At 42.2% G+C, this 16,745-nt stretch overlaps 1 protein-coding gene across 2 annotated transcripts; it reads right to left on the bottom strand.

Moving 5' to 3' along the window:
- Window positions 1-3,633: 3,633 nt before the first annotated feature.
- ZNF628 (zinc finger protein 628) lies at window positions 3,634-12,614 on the bottom strand. 2 transcript variants are annotated; one of them, XM_086930461.1, is made up of 2 exons: window positions 12,455-12,614; window positions 3,634-11,510 (listed from the first exon to the last, which is right to left on the bottom strand). In XM_086930461.1, exon 2 carries the CDS (start codon window positions 11,491-11,493, stop codon window positions 8,023-8,025), a length of 3,471 nt encoding a protein of 1,156 aa, XP_086786587.1. In that variant the 5' UTR covers window positions 11,494-11,510; window positions 12,455-12,614; the 3' UTR covers window positions 3,634-8,022. The 2 variants fall into 2 exon arrangements, with proteins under 2 accessions (XP_086786587.1, XP_086786588.1); XM_086930462.1 differs by lacking the exon at window positions 12,455-12,614 and adding an exon at window positions 11,606-11,662.
- Between the last annotated feature and the right edge of the window lie 4,131 nt (window positions 12,615-16,745).

The raw sequence follows: 16,745 nt of genomic DNA, 5'->3' as shown, positions 1-16,745 counted from the left end.
TTTGATGAGGATCACCTACTTGGCCTCAAGTTGACCAGATGGGAAAAGATAATAAGCATTAGAAATGCAACAGGTCTCAACTTTTTTTTTTTTAAGTTGGAGCTATTGGGGTTGTAAATGACAATGTCTTTTACCCTTGTGGTAGGGAGTGGATGTATGTGGTTTGAGTGGAATTATGTGGGTTGGGTTGGAACTGTTAGTTGTGTTGAGTGGATTTGTGTAGTGTAAATATGTGGTAAGGTGTGCAGTGGAATTATGTGCATATTAACTGATGTAGAGAGCAGTGGTGTAGAGTATGTGGCATAGAGTGGCACAGCTTATATTGCAGTGGAATAGAATGCAGCGGAGTGGCACAGATTGTAAAAGAGTGGCTTAGAGTGGTGTAGTATAGAGTGTTGTGGCGTACAGTAGATTGTTTTAGAGTAGAGTGAAGTGGTATAAACTACAGTGGGAAAGAGTATAGTGGCTTTTCACAGAATGCAGTGGCATACAGTGCAGTTTTGCAGAGTAGAATAGCATGGAGTGGCATAGAGTGGAGTGGTGCAAAGTGCAGTCGATTGGACTATCTAGGAGTTATGTAGATTACAGTGGCAAATAGTGCAGTTGTGTTTAGTAGAATAGGGTAGAATGCATTAGGGTAGAGTAGAGCATAGTAGAGAAGAGTGGAGTGGTGCATGTTGGAGTACCAGCCTGAATAGCATTTCCAGTTTGCTCCTGTTTATGACGCTGATGGCACAACACAGACAGATTTCTAAACAGACAGTTTAAACTGATGTACCCCACCCATCAGCAAAACATGACAAACTGCCCCTAATATTTCACTAAAGCAGATTGTGCCCAACTATACAAAGGCCCTGGGCCATATGGGGACCCTTTTGACACCTACCTCCCTCACACTATAGAAGCCCACAAGCCCTCAAAAGGATAACAATGTCTATGATATAACTGGGAAGACAAATAAATTGGTTTAAGTTCCCGGTTTATGTAAGGATAGTAGTTTATAAAGTAAAAATATCAAAAGGAACTTTTTGGTGAGAACGAAAAGTAAGTTTTAAAGGTATTATCATTTCTTTCTCTAGTCCAGAGACCAGAGGTATTCTTTCCATCTGTACAAGCACAGGAGATTCTATTGTGATTCGTGGAATACATTTTTTCTTTGCCTATTTCTTATCCAAATACAATCCACGAGCTCCACAATCCAGGAGGACTGAGACCTTAATCAAACTTCTTTCTGGCTACCCAACCTGGAAAGGCAGAATAACTCTTGATGAAAGAAAACTGATGTACTTCTGTTCAAGTCTCCTCTCACAAAGACAAAACCTAGCCTTTCTCAAGGGTCCTTTGAAGATAAATTGGTCAGGTTCACATCACATGTACAGAAGAAACACAATACAACCAAAGAGCTTTTCGACAATGACATGATCGCTCTGTCTCTGAAAGAGAGCCATTGGTAGTGCCAATCTGCTTAGACTGTTCACTTGAAGATGTAGGCAATAATTCGGAAGGAATTTCCATTTTAGGAGATGTTTGCCAGAAGCCTCCTTTTGCAGGTGCAGCTTGAATCTTCTGTCTCTCAGATCTTTGCTCTTGCAGACAGTAGGGCTTGATCTAGAATTTCAAAGAAGGTCACCCCTCAGGAAGAGTTAATTAATTCCTCTTTATTCTTATCTCTCAGACCTCTGTGAAATAAGTCAGCAGTATCCGCTCTACTTAGGTAGTTTCAGCGGTTAACTGGCAAAAACAAATAATACAGATGAAGACATCCTGCCCGCCTTGATGAATGTCACATAGGACATATTCAGCTGAAAATTCAAGGTCAGGTCTTTCGAACACTTGCTTAAAGATAGTTAAAAGGATGGCCTAATTTGAAAGACTGGGATCTTCAGCAGTTACTAATAGGATCGCACAAGCTAGTGCCAGCTCGGACAAGGAACTTATAAGTTATCTCCCTTTAGCCCAATCCAACGAAAATTGGGCTTGACGAAAAACAAAGGGTCAAGAAATTCTTTCAGTTTATTTAAGTCACAGGAAAAACGATGAATGGTGGAAGAAACTACTGGAACATCAGAAGTTCTGGAATTAGAAGCTTGCCTCAAAGCCTGGTTTTCATCACAGCATTGTTGGTCTACTGAAGGTCTCTTTGGGCTAAAGCTTGATCTATATCAGAACAGGGTGATAGGCATCGCAAACTGTCACGGTCTTAGCGCCTGGTTTGGTTTCCTACACTTCTTCTCTGCATCAACGTCCTAGCCTTCACAGATTTAGTATGCCAGAGATAAAGTTAATGCATTTCAGTAGCCACGTTCCTGACACAGAAAAGCACCAGCCAGAAAGTGCCTTCAAGGATGGAAAAGGATAATGGGCAGAAATCTCGAAGAACAATCTACAAATGCTCTGACAATCTAAGATGACCTGACCCCAGAAGACTTCAAGCAGGCAATCCGGACATAAGCTGGACTGATTGAAGCTGGAATGGCCATCTTGAAAAATGATACAGAAAAGGCAAGGATGGTCCTCTAACTACTAAAGTGCAAAGGGATAGTAGAAAGAAAAACAGGGAAAGATTGAGGAACAAACCCAGGCACGAGGAACCTCCCGAACAACCACTTGATTCATTGTGGGACAAAAAGTAGCAATAGCCACTTAACAGGTCAGGAAACAGGAAATCATGTTGTCTCCACATTGATTAAGGAAAAACTTTCTGTAACTTGCAGGGACAGATATTACCTTTTCCAATGACCTCACCAAGGAACCCTGGGAAGGAGAAGGCCTAGTAGGTCAATGGTGTTGTATGCATTGTCTGCAAAAGGGCTCCCACAGAGAAGAATGCCACAATGAAGGGCCAACCCAGTGGGTTAGCCACCGCCAGGTAAATCATTCATGGAAACACAGTGACCCTCTGTGCGGAGAAATAAAGGTGTATCTCCCTAAGGCACCCTCGGGGACAAACTGGGAATTGCCAGCAGAAGCATGGCTGTTGTGGGGAGAGCTGTTAGTTGTTGTTTTTTTAGTCCAATAGGTCTTAGAAGCTAACAAGATCATGGAGTGCAAGACTATATGAACTAGGTTCTTGGTCCCGAACAAGGGAACAGCTTTCCTCCAAGAGGACTGGGTCACTGGGTCCTGAAGATTTCCACATGGTTTGATAGGGGGAAAAAGACCCTGACTATTTAAAAAAAAAAAAATTTAAACAAGCTAAGAACCATATTATGAAACTTGAACATGGGTCATCTTCTACACTCCATTTTAAGCTTTATAGACTTTTAAAATGCAAGTAAAAAGGTGTTACATTTTTCAAGAGTTTTACTTAACAGTATGTGGTGTTGCTCTCCTAACAAGATATTGATGACATACAATGCAAGGTAATAATTAAATTGAAAACCACAGACTATAATTTTTGACAAGTGAGTAGGCAAGTGAGTAGAAGGCCTTTTCTTGTTCCACGCCACTTTGAAATTGTTTTTGTAAACCTTACGGTTGATTGAAAAATAGAATGAAATCACGGATGAAGGAATTTTCTAAATAAATATAATGACGTTGGAATTCTCAGTTTAAATTATACAATGCGAAAGATCACTCTGATACAGCATTTTGTATTCCAAAGATGTGGGTGGAAGAGTAATTTACACACAGTTCACATTAAAGGGTCTTTATTTAAGCAAGTTATGTTTAGATCTGCCACTAACGTCATCTCAGGTTTTTTCTTACTCATCTGCTACAATAAACAGTTTTTGTTAAATAAGTATGATGACATGTGTAGAAATTATAAACTAAAATCGGATTACCAAGGCAAAATACTGGTAGAAATGTAAGTGCTTTGCATTCAGTACCATACATATTTATTTTAACTTTAGCGCAAACAGTGTACAAGAGATAAGAAATTGTAGTTTTTTTGGAAATCCTTAACTCAAATCAGCAGTGCTACTCAAAAACGTAAGCTCCTATTCATGGCTCCACCTATCTTTGCATTTAGCATAGTTTTTTTTGCCTACATACATCATAAATGTTTACATAAACAATTTTTTAACTAATTTAGGAAGAACATCTTTTATTTAATTAAGTCCTCAATTGTAAACATCACTTTTCTGAGGTAATTATTTAGGTGTACAGTGTGTATTTCCGATGAGAGCATCAAACAGCCGGGGGCAAAATTGAAATTGTCATATAGCTGGTGTAGTATGTCAACTGATTAAATGGCAAGCTTCTACCTCCTGGAAATGCAAACTGTTTGCCTATCAATGGGGGCATAATATTAGGTGCCAAAGCTATTGCATGCTCAGTCTACTTAGTCTTACAAGCCACTTCGTTTTCGACAGATGCAGTCAGTGTGTGTTTTAACAAGAAGTAACTATTAGATTGTTATGTAAGTAATCTTTCCACAGTTCATAGTTTTTAGTAGTCATTGGTTGGCTCTGCAAACTAATTATGATGGATAGCAATGCTTGATTTCATCTTTGCAATGGTCCATATTTACACAAATGTCAACGGACTCGTGCCTGATTACACTAGTCTTGCCAAAGAATGGATATTCTTCACTCATTCAAAGAAAAGAGTACATTTCAATTACCACTTCTACCAGTCCTAAGCAGTTAATTGCAATAAATGAGCCATAAAAATGTCTTGAGTAGATATATTTTAAAGCAGGAGGTCACAAACAAAATAGCTGTCCAATAGGTCCATGCCTTAAGCCAATCTGCTTGCTGGAAATTGTACGTTCATACTGAAATTGGGAAAAACAAAACTAAGTCTTTTAGAGTTTAAAGTGCTGCAAGCTCAGAAATACACTAGGGCATTGCTGCAGGTACCCACATGACATTGTGGCCAGCTCTTACCTATGAGAAGACACACTGGAGCCATCTCTGAAAACTTTTTTCAGCTTTAGTATTTTCCATGAACCATCTATTTTATGAGCCTCAGTAACGGGCAAACCAAATCAAATGTTACTCTATTCCTTTGAGAAATATGATGGGAACCCTATTGGCGTGCAGTGAATGAAGAGACAAATATTTATCCCTGTTGCACAAAGATAGATTAAATGAGCAACTGGGAACCGGCTTGTGGTTTAAGAACCTTGGCTAAGCCCTGTGCAACAGGGATACCAAAAGTGAACCTTATAGCTCCCAATGGAAATGATACTGCCTCTGGGATCACAGCAGATATAAAAGGTGTGAAACTGGTGTATGTTAAAGGTGCAGGACAGAAAACATTGACATTTAAAGACCTCCCAATAGATAATGTCACTCATGCTGCGGACCTGTGTACCGTATACCCGATTAAACTGGTCCAAATGAAGTTGACTTTAAGAATGTTCAATCTTTCGAATCTATAAGGAGACTACCTGAAGAATTACCAATTTACAACCAATGGTGATGGTTTTTGTGGGAAATAGATTGGGATGGGTATGTGCAATGATCAAGAGAGTGAAGACTGTGTAAAAGTGAACATACAAAGTTTTCTTATCTGGGCAGTTCTAAAGGACATTCCTGGATCTTTATAGAAACATGTGTAAGAAAAATTGGTGTGCAGGGATTAACAGCTCTACAGATACCTGTTTGAAAACACAAGCAAAAGTGCCCATTATCACATTACTGAAAGTACAGCCAGGAGCTGTTGCATAACAATAAATAGAAATACTCTGACTGACAGATCCTTACCCTTTTATCACAAAAAAAGAAAAATAATACTTTTATAAATGCTGAATTTCACTATCCTGCTGAGCAGTGTCTTTGTGACAAAGGTTGCAAAACTGCTGGTTAATCAGAATGGTTTTGAATTCCTTTAAGATGTCACTTTTAAAGCAGTTCCAGCAGACATTACAACTTCCTACATTTGATGTAGGCACAACTATCTATGACCCATTCCGAGAAGCTCTGCAGGATACCGGCTTGTATCACAAAAAGCATATCACATATATTTTATACTACTGTGACAAACTGGTGCGTGAAACTCACACAATCAGTCTGAAATGTACCGCTAAAAAAGTAGAATCCTGCTTCATATATTGATATATCTGTGGTGTGCTAGGGGTAACTAGAATCATTTCAAACACTATCTGGCACAAAAGACTAGTCATTTGATTTTACAAATAAATCATTAAGACAAACAAAATTAAAACTAGTATTATGATTGTTACAATGGAGGATAGAGTTGGTGGATTGCAAAGTGATGACTGATTCTGTTCCTGTATACACATAACAGATACTTCATTTATAGTTTATGTATCAATTTGGTTAGTTTATTACTGCAAGGGACAAACAGGTGCCCACACTGAACTCTGAGGTCTGTACTGTTTCTATCATCCAAGTGCATAGAGAAGAGAAAATTAACGGTTCATTGTTAGTCTCTTTTCCAATATAAACACAATAAATGTGTATTAATACTTCTTGTTATGTTATTACAAAAGCACTTGAGAAACCAAGGCAGGCCACCATAAAGAACCTGACAGACTTTAATGTCTGTAGAAATTGAGTTTCAGGCAAGAATATAATTTAATGTGTGCAACAGAGAAACACGCAAATGCATTTGAAACCACAAAAATGAAAGACTATGCGGTCTCTCACTTGGTGTAGTGGCCTGGCCAGCTGAGCCGCACATATGATTCCCCGAGTTGAATTCAACACATAGCAGCATTTTAGACAAACATGCATGGGCCAAAGAGACATAGGATAATTAACACCTATAATTGCAACTTTACAGTATTTGCAGTATTATCATGTGGACAAATGCTAATGTTTTTGGTGGCAAATACCCTCTATCCACATCTTGAAGTGAAGTCGGTCTTCTAGTACACAGAAAATGTGTCTCAGACAGAAACAAACTGCAAGGGAAAAGAAAGGTGCCAGGAAGCCTGGGGTGGAGGTAAGCTTTTTTTTTAGTTATGCAAGACAGTCAACATTACTCGACAAAAGCATTATTACAACGGGGAGGAGGTAATATTTTAGAGACTTTATCCAATACATTCAAAACATTGATGCGAACAATAGCAAATGAAATACTAAGTCAAAGTGCTGCTTGATGTTGCTAGTGGAATATCTTTCTCGTCAGATAACCAGATTCTCATTGAAAAAAAACCCTGGAAGCCAGTCCCCCCTCCGCCCCCCCCCCCCTCTCTATAGCTGTGTAGTGTGGGTTCTACATTTGAGCATTATGCAGGTGGTGTATGATTTCAACAATGTAAATCTAGGTGCCGTTTTAGTCTTAAGCATGCATTGTGAATTGCCTAGAAGGACAAAAGGTGTAGCATAAGACATGTTGAACAGATTATGCCTACCTTGCACCCTAACATGCTTGGTGCAAAGAATAGGGTTTGCAGCACACCAACATTAGGTTCTCCCTCAGCATCAGACAGCGAAAAGATTACAAATATGATCAGATAGCAAGAAATGCAGCAAAATATCAATGCAGGTTCAGTTGCTGTAGTGGGAGCCTAGTTTAGACCATGTGCCTATCATGTTCTGCCAGCCTGTCTCTCGTATTTAAGTATATATACTGGTGCACTTGTGGAAATCTAAGGTTCAGCTGTGTCCCTCTTTCTGAAAAAGCTGCTACGGTACATAATGAACAGCGCTTTGTAAAATGTCGGTCAATATCGATCAAGAGCAGGCAAGTTGTGCACAAGTGCCAGCTCAAGCATCTGCTCTGAGAGGGGACCTGCTTGGTGATGCTGGTTGATAAGCACAGCACAAACTTCGTGGTAGACCCCCTGTGCAGTTGCGACCCAGTTAAAGCATTTTCCAACAGCTTTCACTGTGCAGTAGATGTGGTGTAAATGTTTCCATACGAAACCACAAACTGAAAAACATTCTTGCTGTGGATCATCCCCCAGTTTGGGTAAGATTTCTTTTGTAGAGTGATTAGCAGTAGGTCGTACAGTCTTTGGTTGGGAGATGCTGACTGCCTTAGATGTTTGCCCTCTCGTGCTGCAGTGATTCTTTGATTGTTCCAGCCTGATCAGATAGGAGATGCCACCTTGTGGGAAGGGGAGGACAAAACTTTGCTGTTTCCACCAAATTGGTATAAGTTTTAGAATGTGTGAACCAACTGAACATTAGGAACTGTCTGTACAATTTGGAAAGACTGCAGGCCTTGTGGTTGTTGTTGTAGAGGGGTCTGAACTAGCTGCAACGTGTGCTGGTTCAGAAGATTGCTAGAATGTTGAAGATTCAAGTCCTGTGGGTTTTTCAAGGTCTGCACACCAGAGTGACTTGGAAGTGTCCGCAACTGGAGATTTTGCCCAGGATTCTGCAATATCTGCAGCGTATTCATATTTTGACTGTTTTGTAAAAGGTGCAGGTTCTGCGTGTTGTGCACAAATTGTAGGTTTGGAGTGTTCTGCAATACCTGTATGTTCTGGGAATTCTGAGTGTTTTGCATCAACTGCATGTTCTGAGAATTCTGTGTCAAATGCAGGCCCTGGGTGCTCTGTAAACATTGAACGTTTTCTACCATATGTACATCCTGTCCACCCTGCATCCCTTGTATGCTATCCACAATCTCTACGGTCTGTTCTCCCTGCCTAGTGCGGATAATTAGCATCTTTTGGCCTCCATGTATGGATGTGGGAAGTTCCTGTGTATTTGGTTCCTGTACAGACTGAATACTGTCTACCTCCTGCATGCACAGGCGTGTCTGATCCCCATCTTCATTCTGCAGCACAATTACGTTTTGCACACCTTCATCTGTTTGCAAAGTCTCAAAGTGCACATCCTGCACCTCCTCCACTGTTTCTATGTTCTCTAGGTCTTCCCCAGTGCTCAGTAGCTCATCCCCGGGAGAATTATGCACGACAATTAGATTTTGGCTCTCCTGTAAACTCTGTGAACCTGGTGAGTTTTCAAGACCCTGAATGTGAATATTGGGAAGATCTTCAGAATCAGACATACTTTCCATTTGCATGTTGGACATCTCCGAATGGAGCTGTGAATTTTGCACATCCTGGGAGGGTGTTAATGTTTGGAGCTGAAGGGCTGGCATTTCTTGTGAGCTGGCCAGTGGATGTAGTTGAAGTGTTGGAGTTTGTTGGGGGTTGGACATGGATTTGATTTGAAAACTTGTTACTTCATTACAGATAGGTACTGTTTGCATCTGTAAGCTGGGTAGTTTTTGGGCAGAAGAAAAGCTTTGTATTTGTAAAGAAGGCATCTCACTAGACGTATGCTCAGGCATGTTCTGCAACACAATTACATTTTGCCCTGTCTGGTGACCTGCAACCTGGGAACTACTTTGAATAGTTTGATATTGCACATTCTGGCAAGTTTGCAAACTAGGCACTGCCTGTCCTGGATTTGGCACAAGAAAGTAGTTCTGGCTGCATGCTGTATTTTTCGGCAAAATCTGCTTCTTCGGCTTGCCCCGTCTGCGTGTAGGCTTTCTTTGTTGTTGTTCAATCTGGGGAAAGTTGTTCTTCACCAGTACGTAGTTTGCATTATTTTGCATAATGGGCATTGTCTTTGGTGCAGGTATTATCTGGGGACTTTGCAGCAGGATTAGCTTTGGGGAATTCTGCTGAATACTAGGAATCAGCTGCAGTCCCTGAGCAGTTTGCACCAAGAGGTATGTCTGCGAATTTGGTGTGCTAGGTGGGTTGTTAACCTCCAAAGCTGCTTGCAGGTGTGGTACTACTTGGACCCCCTGGGTGTTCGGCACAATTTGAATGTTCTGTGTTAATTGATTTTGTTGTGTTGCCTCGTTGTTGCTAGCTCTGTTTGAGTCCAATGCATGGGTTCGCAGGTGCCGCTGGAGGTAAGATGACATGACAAAGCCCTTACTGCAGACTGTGCATTTGAATGGACGCTCAGTAGAGTGTGTACGCTGGTGCAGCTGTAGGTTTGATGAGTGAGTGAAGGTCTTCTCACACACCTCACACTTGTAGGGCCGTTCCCCAGTATGTGTTCTTTCATGCTGTCGCAAGTTAGATGTCTGGGTGAAGGTCTTACCACATATCATGCAGGCAAAGGGACGCTCACCAGTGTGAAGTTGGCGGTGACGTCTCAAACATGATGTATTCTTAAACGTCTTTCCACATTCAGTACAGCTGTAGGGACGCTCTCCTGTGTGTAGTCGCAGATGGTACTGGTAGTGTGATGACCACTTAAATGTCAGACCACACTCTGCACACTTGAACGCCCTCACACCAGTGTGCACTCTCTGGTGAATAGACAGCAAGGAAGAACGTTTAAAAGCTTTACCACACTCTGAACACTTGTATGGTCTTTCTCCGGTGTGGTCTCTCATATGGTAACGAAGTCCTGAAGAACCCTTAAAAGCTTTGCCACATTCTGTGCATTTAAAGGTTCGGTCAACAGTTTCGGTGGGTGCAGCAGGGGTAGTAGGTGCCTGCACCACCTCTGAAGACTGTGGGCAAGTGACTTCTGCCTCAGTCTGGATAAGTTGTTGTTCCTCTGTGTGTGTCCTTTGATGCAGAAGAAGGTTAGCGAGTTGCACAAATGTCTTTTCACATATGGAGCATTTAAAGGGCCTTTCATTGGAATGGCAATGTTGATGTCGTGAGAGCCCTCCAGCATGTTTTATTTCTTTACCACACGTTGCACAGATTGATAGCTCCTCCTCTAGCACTACGTGACTCTGTTGGTGGCTCAGCAACAAGTCCTCATTTCGGAAGGTCAGTTCACACTCTCCACACTTAAAAAGCATCTCAACAGTTTCCAAGGCATCTGTGGTGGTCAAGTACACCTCGGCTGGCGTGCAGGCAATATCAGACTCTGCTTGCACAAAGGCCTGCTCAATGGCATGTGACTGAAGATGCTTTTGAAGGAATGCATCTGAAATAAAGATCTTGCCACACAAGTTACATTTGTGTGGACAGACCCCAGCATGCGTACGCTGGTGAAGCAACACATTGGAGGAGTGCGTGAATGACTTTCCACACTTCTCACACTTGTATGGGCGCTCACCAGTGTGAATGCGCTGATGTTGCCTTAGGTTTGTTGACTGGGTGAAGGCCTTCCCGCACACGGTGCAGACATATGGCCTTTCCCCAGTGTGGATGTTCCGGTGGCGCCGCAGGCTCGATGAGTTCTTAAAGGCCTTTTCGCAGTAGCTGCATTTGTAAGGTCTTTCCCCTGTATGCTGCCGCACATGGTACTGATAATGAGAAGACCACTTGAATGTCATGCTACAGATGGTGCACTTAAAGGAGCGCACACCAGTATGCACACTCTGGTGGATCTGCAATAGTGAGGAGCGCTTGAAGGCTTTGCCACAGTCCGCACATTTGTATGGGCGCTCCCCGGTGTGGCTCCTCTGGTGGTATAGCAGGGCTGAGGAACCTTTGAAGGCCTTGGGGCACTCTGAACACTTGTATGGCCGCTCACCGGTGTGAGTCCTTTGGTGATGGATGAGTCTAGAAGACCACTTGAACACTTTTCCACACTCCCGACATTCATATTGATGGTCACTGACATCAGCTTGCTGCGGTAGTTGCAGCGTAGGTGTTTGTATTTCAGACATTTCCATCTGCTGTCCCCCAAGCATCTCAACAGGACCTGGACCTGGAAGAAACATGAGTCAAGGTTGTTGTTTTTTTTTTAAGCACCCTCTAGATATTTCTATCAACAACACATATAGTAGTGGTCTAGAAACCTACTTGAAAGTTACTTTCATCAGTAATAGGACTATACTTGGCATATCCATTTACTTTTCTCTGGGTTTTGTCCAACAGCATGACTTTTCAGAAGTGGTTGGCAGGGACGTGATATTCGCGTTTACTTTTACATATCACGAGCAACTAAAATGTTAGGGTTATTTTACAACATAATTAACAACTAGCAAAAAGCATGTCTAACACAAGGATTTATATGCAAGTGTATTATACAGAGTGACCAGACGTTACGGATTTCCCGGTTTTCAGAAGTCTGTCCCAACGCTTTCCTTAATTTGAAATACATGTCCTGTTTTTTGGGACAAAGGTCAAGTCACCATATAAGACAATTGTATACCACCATCAAGTAAAGTAAGTAATTTAAGTGTTTCTTTCAGGTATCGGAGGTGAAGCTCGGCTGCACGCATGATGCAGCAGTGTGGAAGACAGAGTTGGGGAGGAGCGCTGCGCAGGGAGACTCGGGATAAAGGTCCTGCCCTATCTAATGCTAAATAAGCATAGCTTTTAAATCGGTAGGCTACGTAAAAATCGAAAAAGGCCAGACATAGAACTAAGGCTAAAGACGTTAGTCCTACTTTGATGTCTGGCCTGTTCCGTTTTTTTGCTTAAAAATTTGGTAACCTTAGTATAAATTGTGAGCCACATGGTAACAAGAGGAGGAAAAAAACAACAACATGAAAGTCACGTGGAAACGAGACATTTATTGTCCGCCAAACTAAATCCCCAAAACTGTGCCTGCTCCTTTAAGGGTGAGACACGCCTACCTCCCCTTTAATTGTTCCCGCCCTTCAGTAGCCGAACACTACTCTAACAGAACTGATAAAAGCCTCTCACCGGAGTTGGGGTCCCGGTCCAGCGTGAGCTGCGGCTGCTTGCTTGCCGCCCCACAGGTCACGAGGCATCTTCCGGTGACCCCATTTCTCGGTGATCCAGCCGTGCTACGACGGCGCGAGACACCCAACCTTTACCGGTTCGCTCAGACAAACAACTGAGCAGCACGTCAGCAACGAGCCCGCCCATTGGCAGATTGCTGGTCTGGCTAACGCCCACAGGGTTTTAATAAACTACAACGCTAAAGCATCCGTAATAGTGTAATGCGCTAAGCGCCATGCTACTGTACACAGAGCGTTTAGAATCCGACTGTGAGTAGCAAAGCACTTTTTAGGCAGAGGTGGGTAAGCAAACAAATTAAGGAGTGCTAAGCCAAAGGACTGTACCTGCCAAGTCCTGAAAATGTTTGCTATGACAGTCTATCAACAGCCCGCGCGGCGTAAAATACGGTAAAGTCTCATCACAATTGAAAAAAGTGTATTTCTTTAACATGTGGAATCTTTAACATGAATAAGGCACATTCTAGCACTGCTCTGAGAAGTAGTTGTTGAAAGTGATAGTGTTGTACAACGGTATTCGGAACTCATATTTGAAAGTGCTTTCATACGCAATAATGAAGAAAAAAGTTATGGTGAAATAGAATATTTGCTTAAGATGACACAATTTAAGGGGGGAGAACCCATTATTTATCCAGGTTTTCTGATCTCAGTTTGTGCAGATCAACCAGAAAATGTCTCTATTTGTCTTTCCTTATATTAAGGCTTTGTTTTTACTTTGTTAATTTTCTGCAATTTTTTAAATACATTGCATACTGAACCCTAAGGCTGAGTTCTTTATATGAGCACTAATTACGTTACGTTGTGAGCTCGTGCCTGCTGGTGAGCTCATGGAGTTCCAATGCTCGAGCTCCCCTCGAACTATGAAATGCGAGGAGGTCACCAGAGGTGAGAACACCGGTATGAGAGGTTTCTTGTTGTGTCCCCTCAACACTGTTCTTGGATTCAAGTTAACAATAAAGTGAATTGTAATACTTTTGCCTCTGAGTATTAGCTTTGTGATTCATTACACAAGGTCACATGCTTTGATGTTTGCAACCGGGAAATTAAGTGATGTGCCCAGAATCACAGTATATTGAGCTAACATAGAGACTCAAACCTGGTTTCCCAGTACCATAGTCAGCAGTTCTAAGATTAATGCCTCATCCAGAGTAGAGGGAAAGAGATGTAGCATCCTCCCCTGCCTGGGTACTTGTAAATTGAAGTATTCAGGAACACACGATCTTCAGATGGTAGTAGTTTATTACAGGAGAAACAGCTTAAACAACCACCAACATCCAATGTCCAACTCCCAATGCCCAAACTCCAAGATACAGAACATTCCTAACATCATGTAACATAACAATTCTAAGAGAGCATTCCAAATAGGAATACTACATAAATGATCACCACGCCACACGGGGAGCTTGGTATTGCATGTTTTTATTCATCAGTGTGTAACCGTGAACTCTGCAATCTACATCATGAATTCCATTACCAACACCCAAGCACTTACGTCACTATTCTACGGAGTCCGTCAGGAACCAAAAGGATCTTGTCATCTCTGTCTCTCAAGACAATTATGCATCACAACTTTTCAAAACGTTGTTTTGATGCTCAAATCAATGCCCAGATCTGGTCATGTGAGGCTAAAGAGATACCGGAGAAGGGTCCATAACTGGCATTGGTGACAGTCATCGATACAGTCACTAGGCACTCTGGGCTCTCAGATGGATATGTCTCACTCCTGGCTTCTGGAATAAGCAAAAGTTGAGGAAGGTGCTTGAAATGCGAATAATCTTGCATAATGAACTTCCAGGAGGGTGAGCAGTCACCATGTGTCCTTTACTGGTCACAACCCTGAGTGGGTCAGCATCAAAAGGAGCATCAGACTTGCGTTTCCATTTCTGCCTTACAATCACTTGGTCTCCTCTGTTGAACATAGTGTTCCGCTTACAGCAGCGTCAGTCCACATAGGTCTTCATGTGAGGTTTGTACCCAGAGTCAGTACTGTGAAGTTTATCATTAGATCTCTCATTGGTCTATTGTGGAACTTTGGTGCCTATGGCTCTCCCAAACATCAAGGTGGCAGGGCTTTCATCTGTGGTAGAACACGGAGTTGACCTGTAGGCACGAGGCATAGACAGAAGAACTGATTTGAGTTTAGGCTTTTCCAGCGCAGCACGCTGAACGGTCTTCATGAGTGTACCCATGAATCTCTTGACCACACCATTCGCCTGTGGCCAGAGAGGTGTGTGTTGTATATTTGTACTTCATTCAATATGGCTACTTGGTGTCAGTAGTCCTTTTTTAATGTTTCTATCTTACCAATCTCCCATAGTACCTAAGAGTGTTCTATCTGGTATGTGAGGATTCCAGCCTTGGCAGTTGATGGTCTGGTCAGCTGTGAGGTTGACTGCTCTGCTGTCTTATCTTGTCTAACCTATTAAATATATCTTAATAACCTGAAGATGTGTCCTGCTGCCTATCTAAACTACTTACAACATTTTGGCGACATTCTGCACTGAGCAGACCAGAGGAGCAGACCAGAGAAGAAGAGGAAGAAGAATAGCGCAGCACGAGCAAGACATCACAAACAAGAACCCACCTAACTGCGGCCTGAAACAAGTTGAAAACACCTATAAACCTTTGAAACGCAAGCAAGTAAGAAGAAATCAGCCGCAAGAAAAAAAAAATCAACATGACAATCTGTCACCCGATTGCAGCAAGAAACAAGTGGTAAAGCAACGGTTAATTTTAATATCAGAGGAAAACTTAACTGTCAATTACAGCTACTGCCAGAAAACAATTTAAGGAGCGAAACTTGAGGAAAACCAACCAATTGTCTGGAAACCTATCAAACTATCCGTGTGTCTCAGAACGATTTGCCAAGTACCAAACACAGCTGCTGTTGAAGGCACACCCTAAGATGACAGGTCAGAGTTGGTTCGCATGAGTGAAATGTCCACGTGTTTTTAAATAGACTCTACTTGAAGCAAGCGTATGTCTGTATCCTGAAAGTTATCGCATTGGTATGCGCATCAGAAGTAACTCGTGTGAGTGATTGTGAGTACATTGTGTCACAACCTGGAATATGCAGTGAATAATTAAACCAATTGTTAGTATCAGCACTCTGCATTGGCGTGATTGGCAATGATACAAGTTAGGCATAGTGCTTGTTTGCTTTGAACGTATTCACTTGGCCTCAATTACCGCCAGTCAGCCGAGTGATCCTTCTGCGGCGCTGTCATCCTCACACTTATGACGTAGTGGAATCTCTGTTGGTGCTAGCGGAGAGTCAGCGTGTCCTACGTCAGACGTCGTAATCTTCCAGCGCATCTCTGTGTTGCCCTGGTTACCAGCGTCAAGCCGGAGAAAAGAGTTTGTACGTCGTGTTGTCCTCCTCTCTCTCTGCTTCCCTGTAGTAATGAGAAATTTCCTAGTTACCACAAAGGAAAGTTTCAATTCTATTAAGGAGGCGGAGGCGAGGATTTTGCTAGTCCTTTCTCCATTTTATTGGACAGCAAGTTAGTAGTAAGAAAAAAACAATACACCATTGTCTACCCAAACCAACATGGCAGCGGTAGTCCTGGTAACATAACAACCAATCAGAGTCCAACAGTTAGCATATAGGGAGTCCCAGCTGTTAGTCCTTCCTCTTTCTTGGGTGCTGCCGCAGGAAAGAAGTCATCCATCCACTAGTCCGCTTTTTGATCGGAGCCTAGGGAAGAGAAACAATAATAATAATATCTCGTCCAGAACAATGTCGAACAATTCAAGAACATTGCAATGGAGTAAACAGAACGAATTGCAAAGAGAAATGAATCATCATTGCACAGTTTATCAATGAGAACATTAATACATAGGAAAAGAGATACTTCCCTTAGACGAAGTAAAATCATCATAGTCCAGTCTCGGGAGGGAAGGCTCGATAAAGCCTGGGTGGGAAAATCCTCGCCTCCGCCTCCTTAATAGAATAGAAACTTTCCGTTGTGGTAACTAGGAAATTTCTCATTCTATGTCAGGAAGCGGAGGCGAGGATTTTGCTTGTTCAAAGCTTACTCACCACCAACGATGCAGCCTCATGGATTGGCTTAAAGTAGAACTTTTTGAAAGTCGAATCCGAGGACCAATCCGCTGCATTCATGATATCTTCCAGGCGTCCACCTACCTGTATAGCCTTGGAAGCCATTGCACCTCTAGTGGAATGAGCCCCAAAGTCAGTGATGCTAATTCCAGCTTCTGACATAACCCACCTG

This window comes from Lissotriton vulgaris, chromosome 7, assembly GCF_964263255.1.
Source record: "Lissotriton vulgaris chromosome 7, aLisVul1.2, whole genome shotgun sequence".
Taxonomy (NCBI): Eukaryota; Metazoa; Chordata; class Amphibia; order Caudata; family Salamandridae; genus Lissotriton; species Lissotriton vulgaris.
The sequence above is the reverse complement of the archived record's forward strand: the minus strand, read 5'-3'. Positions and strand labels throughout refer to the sequence as shown.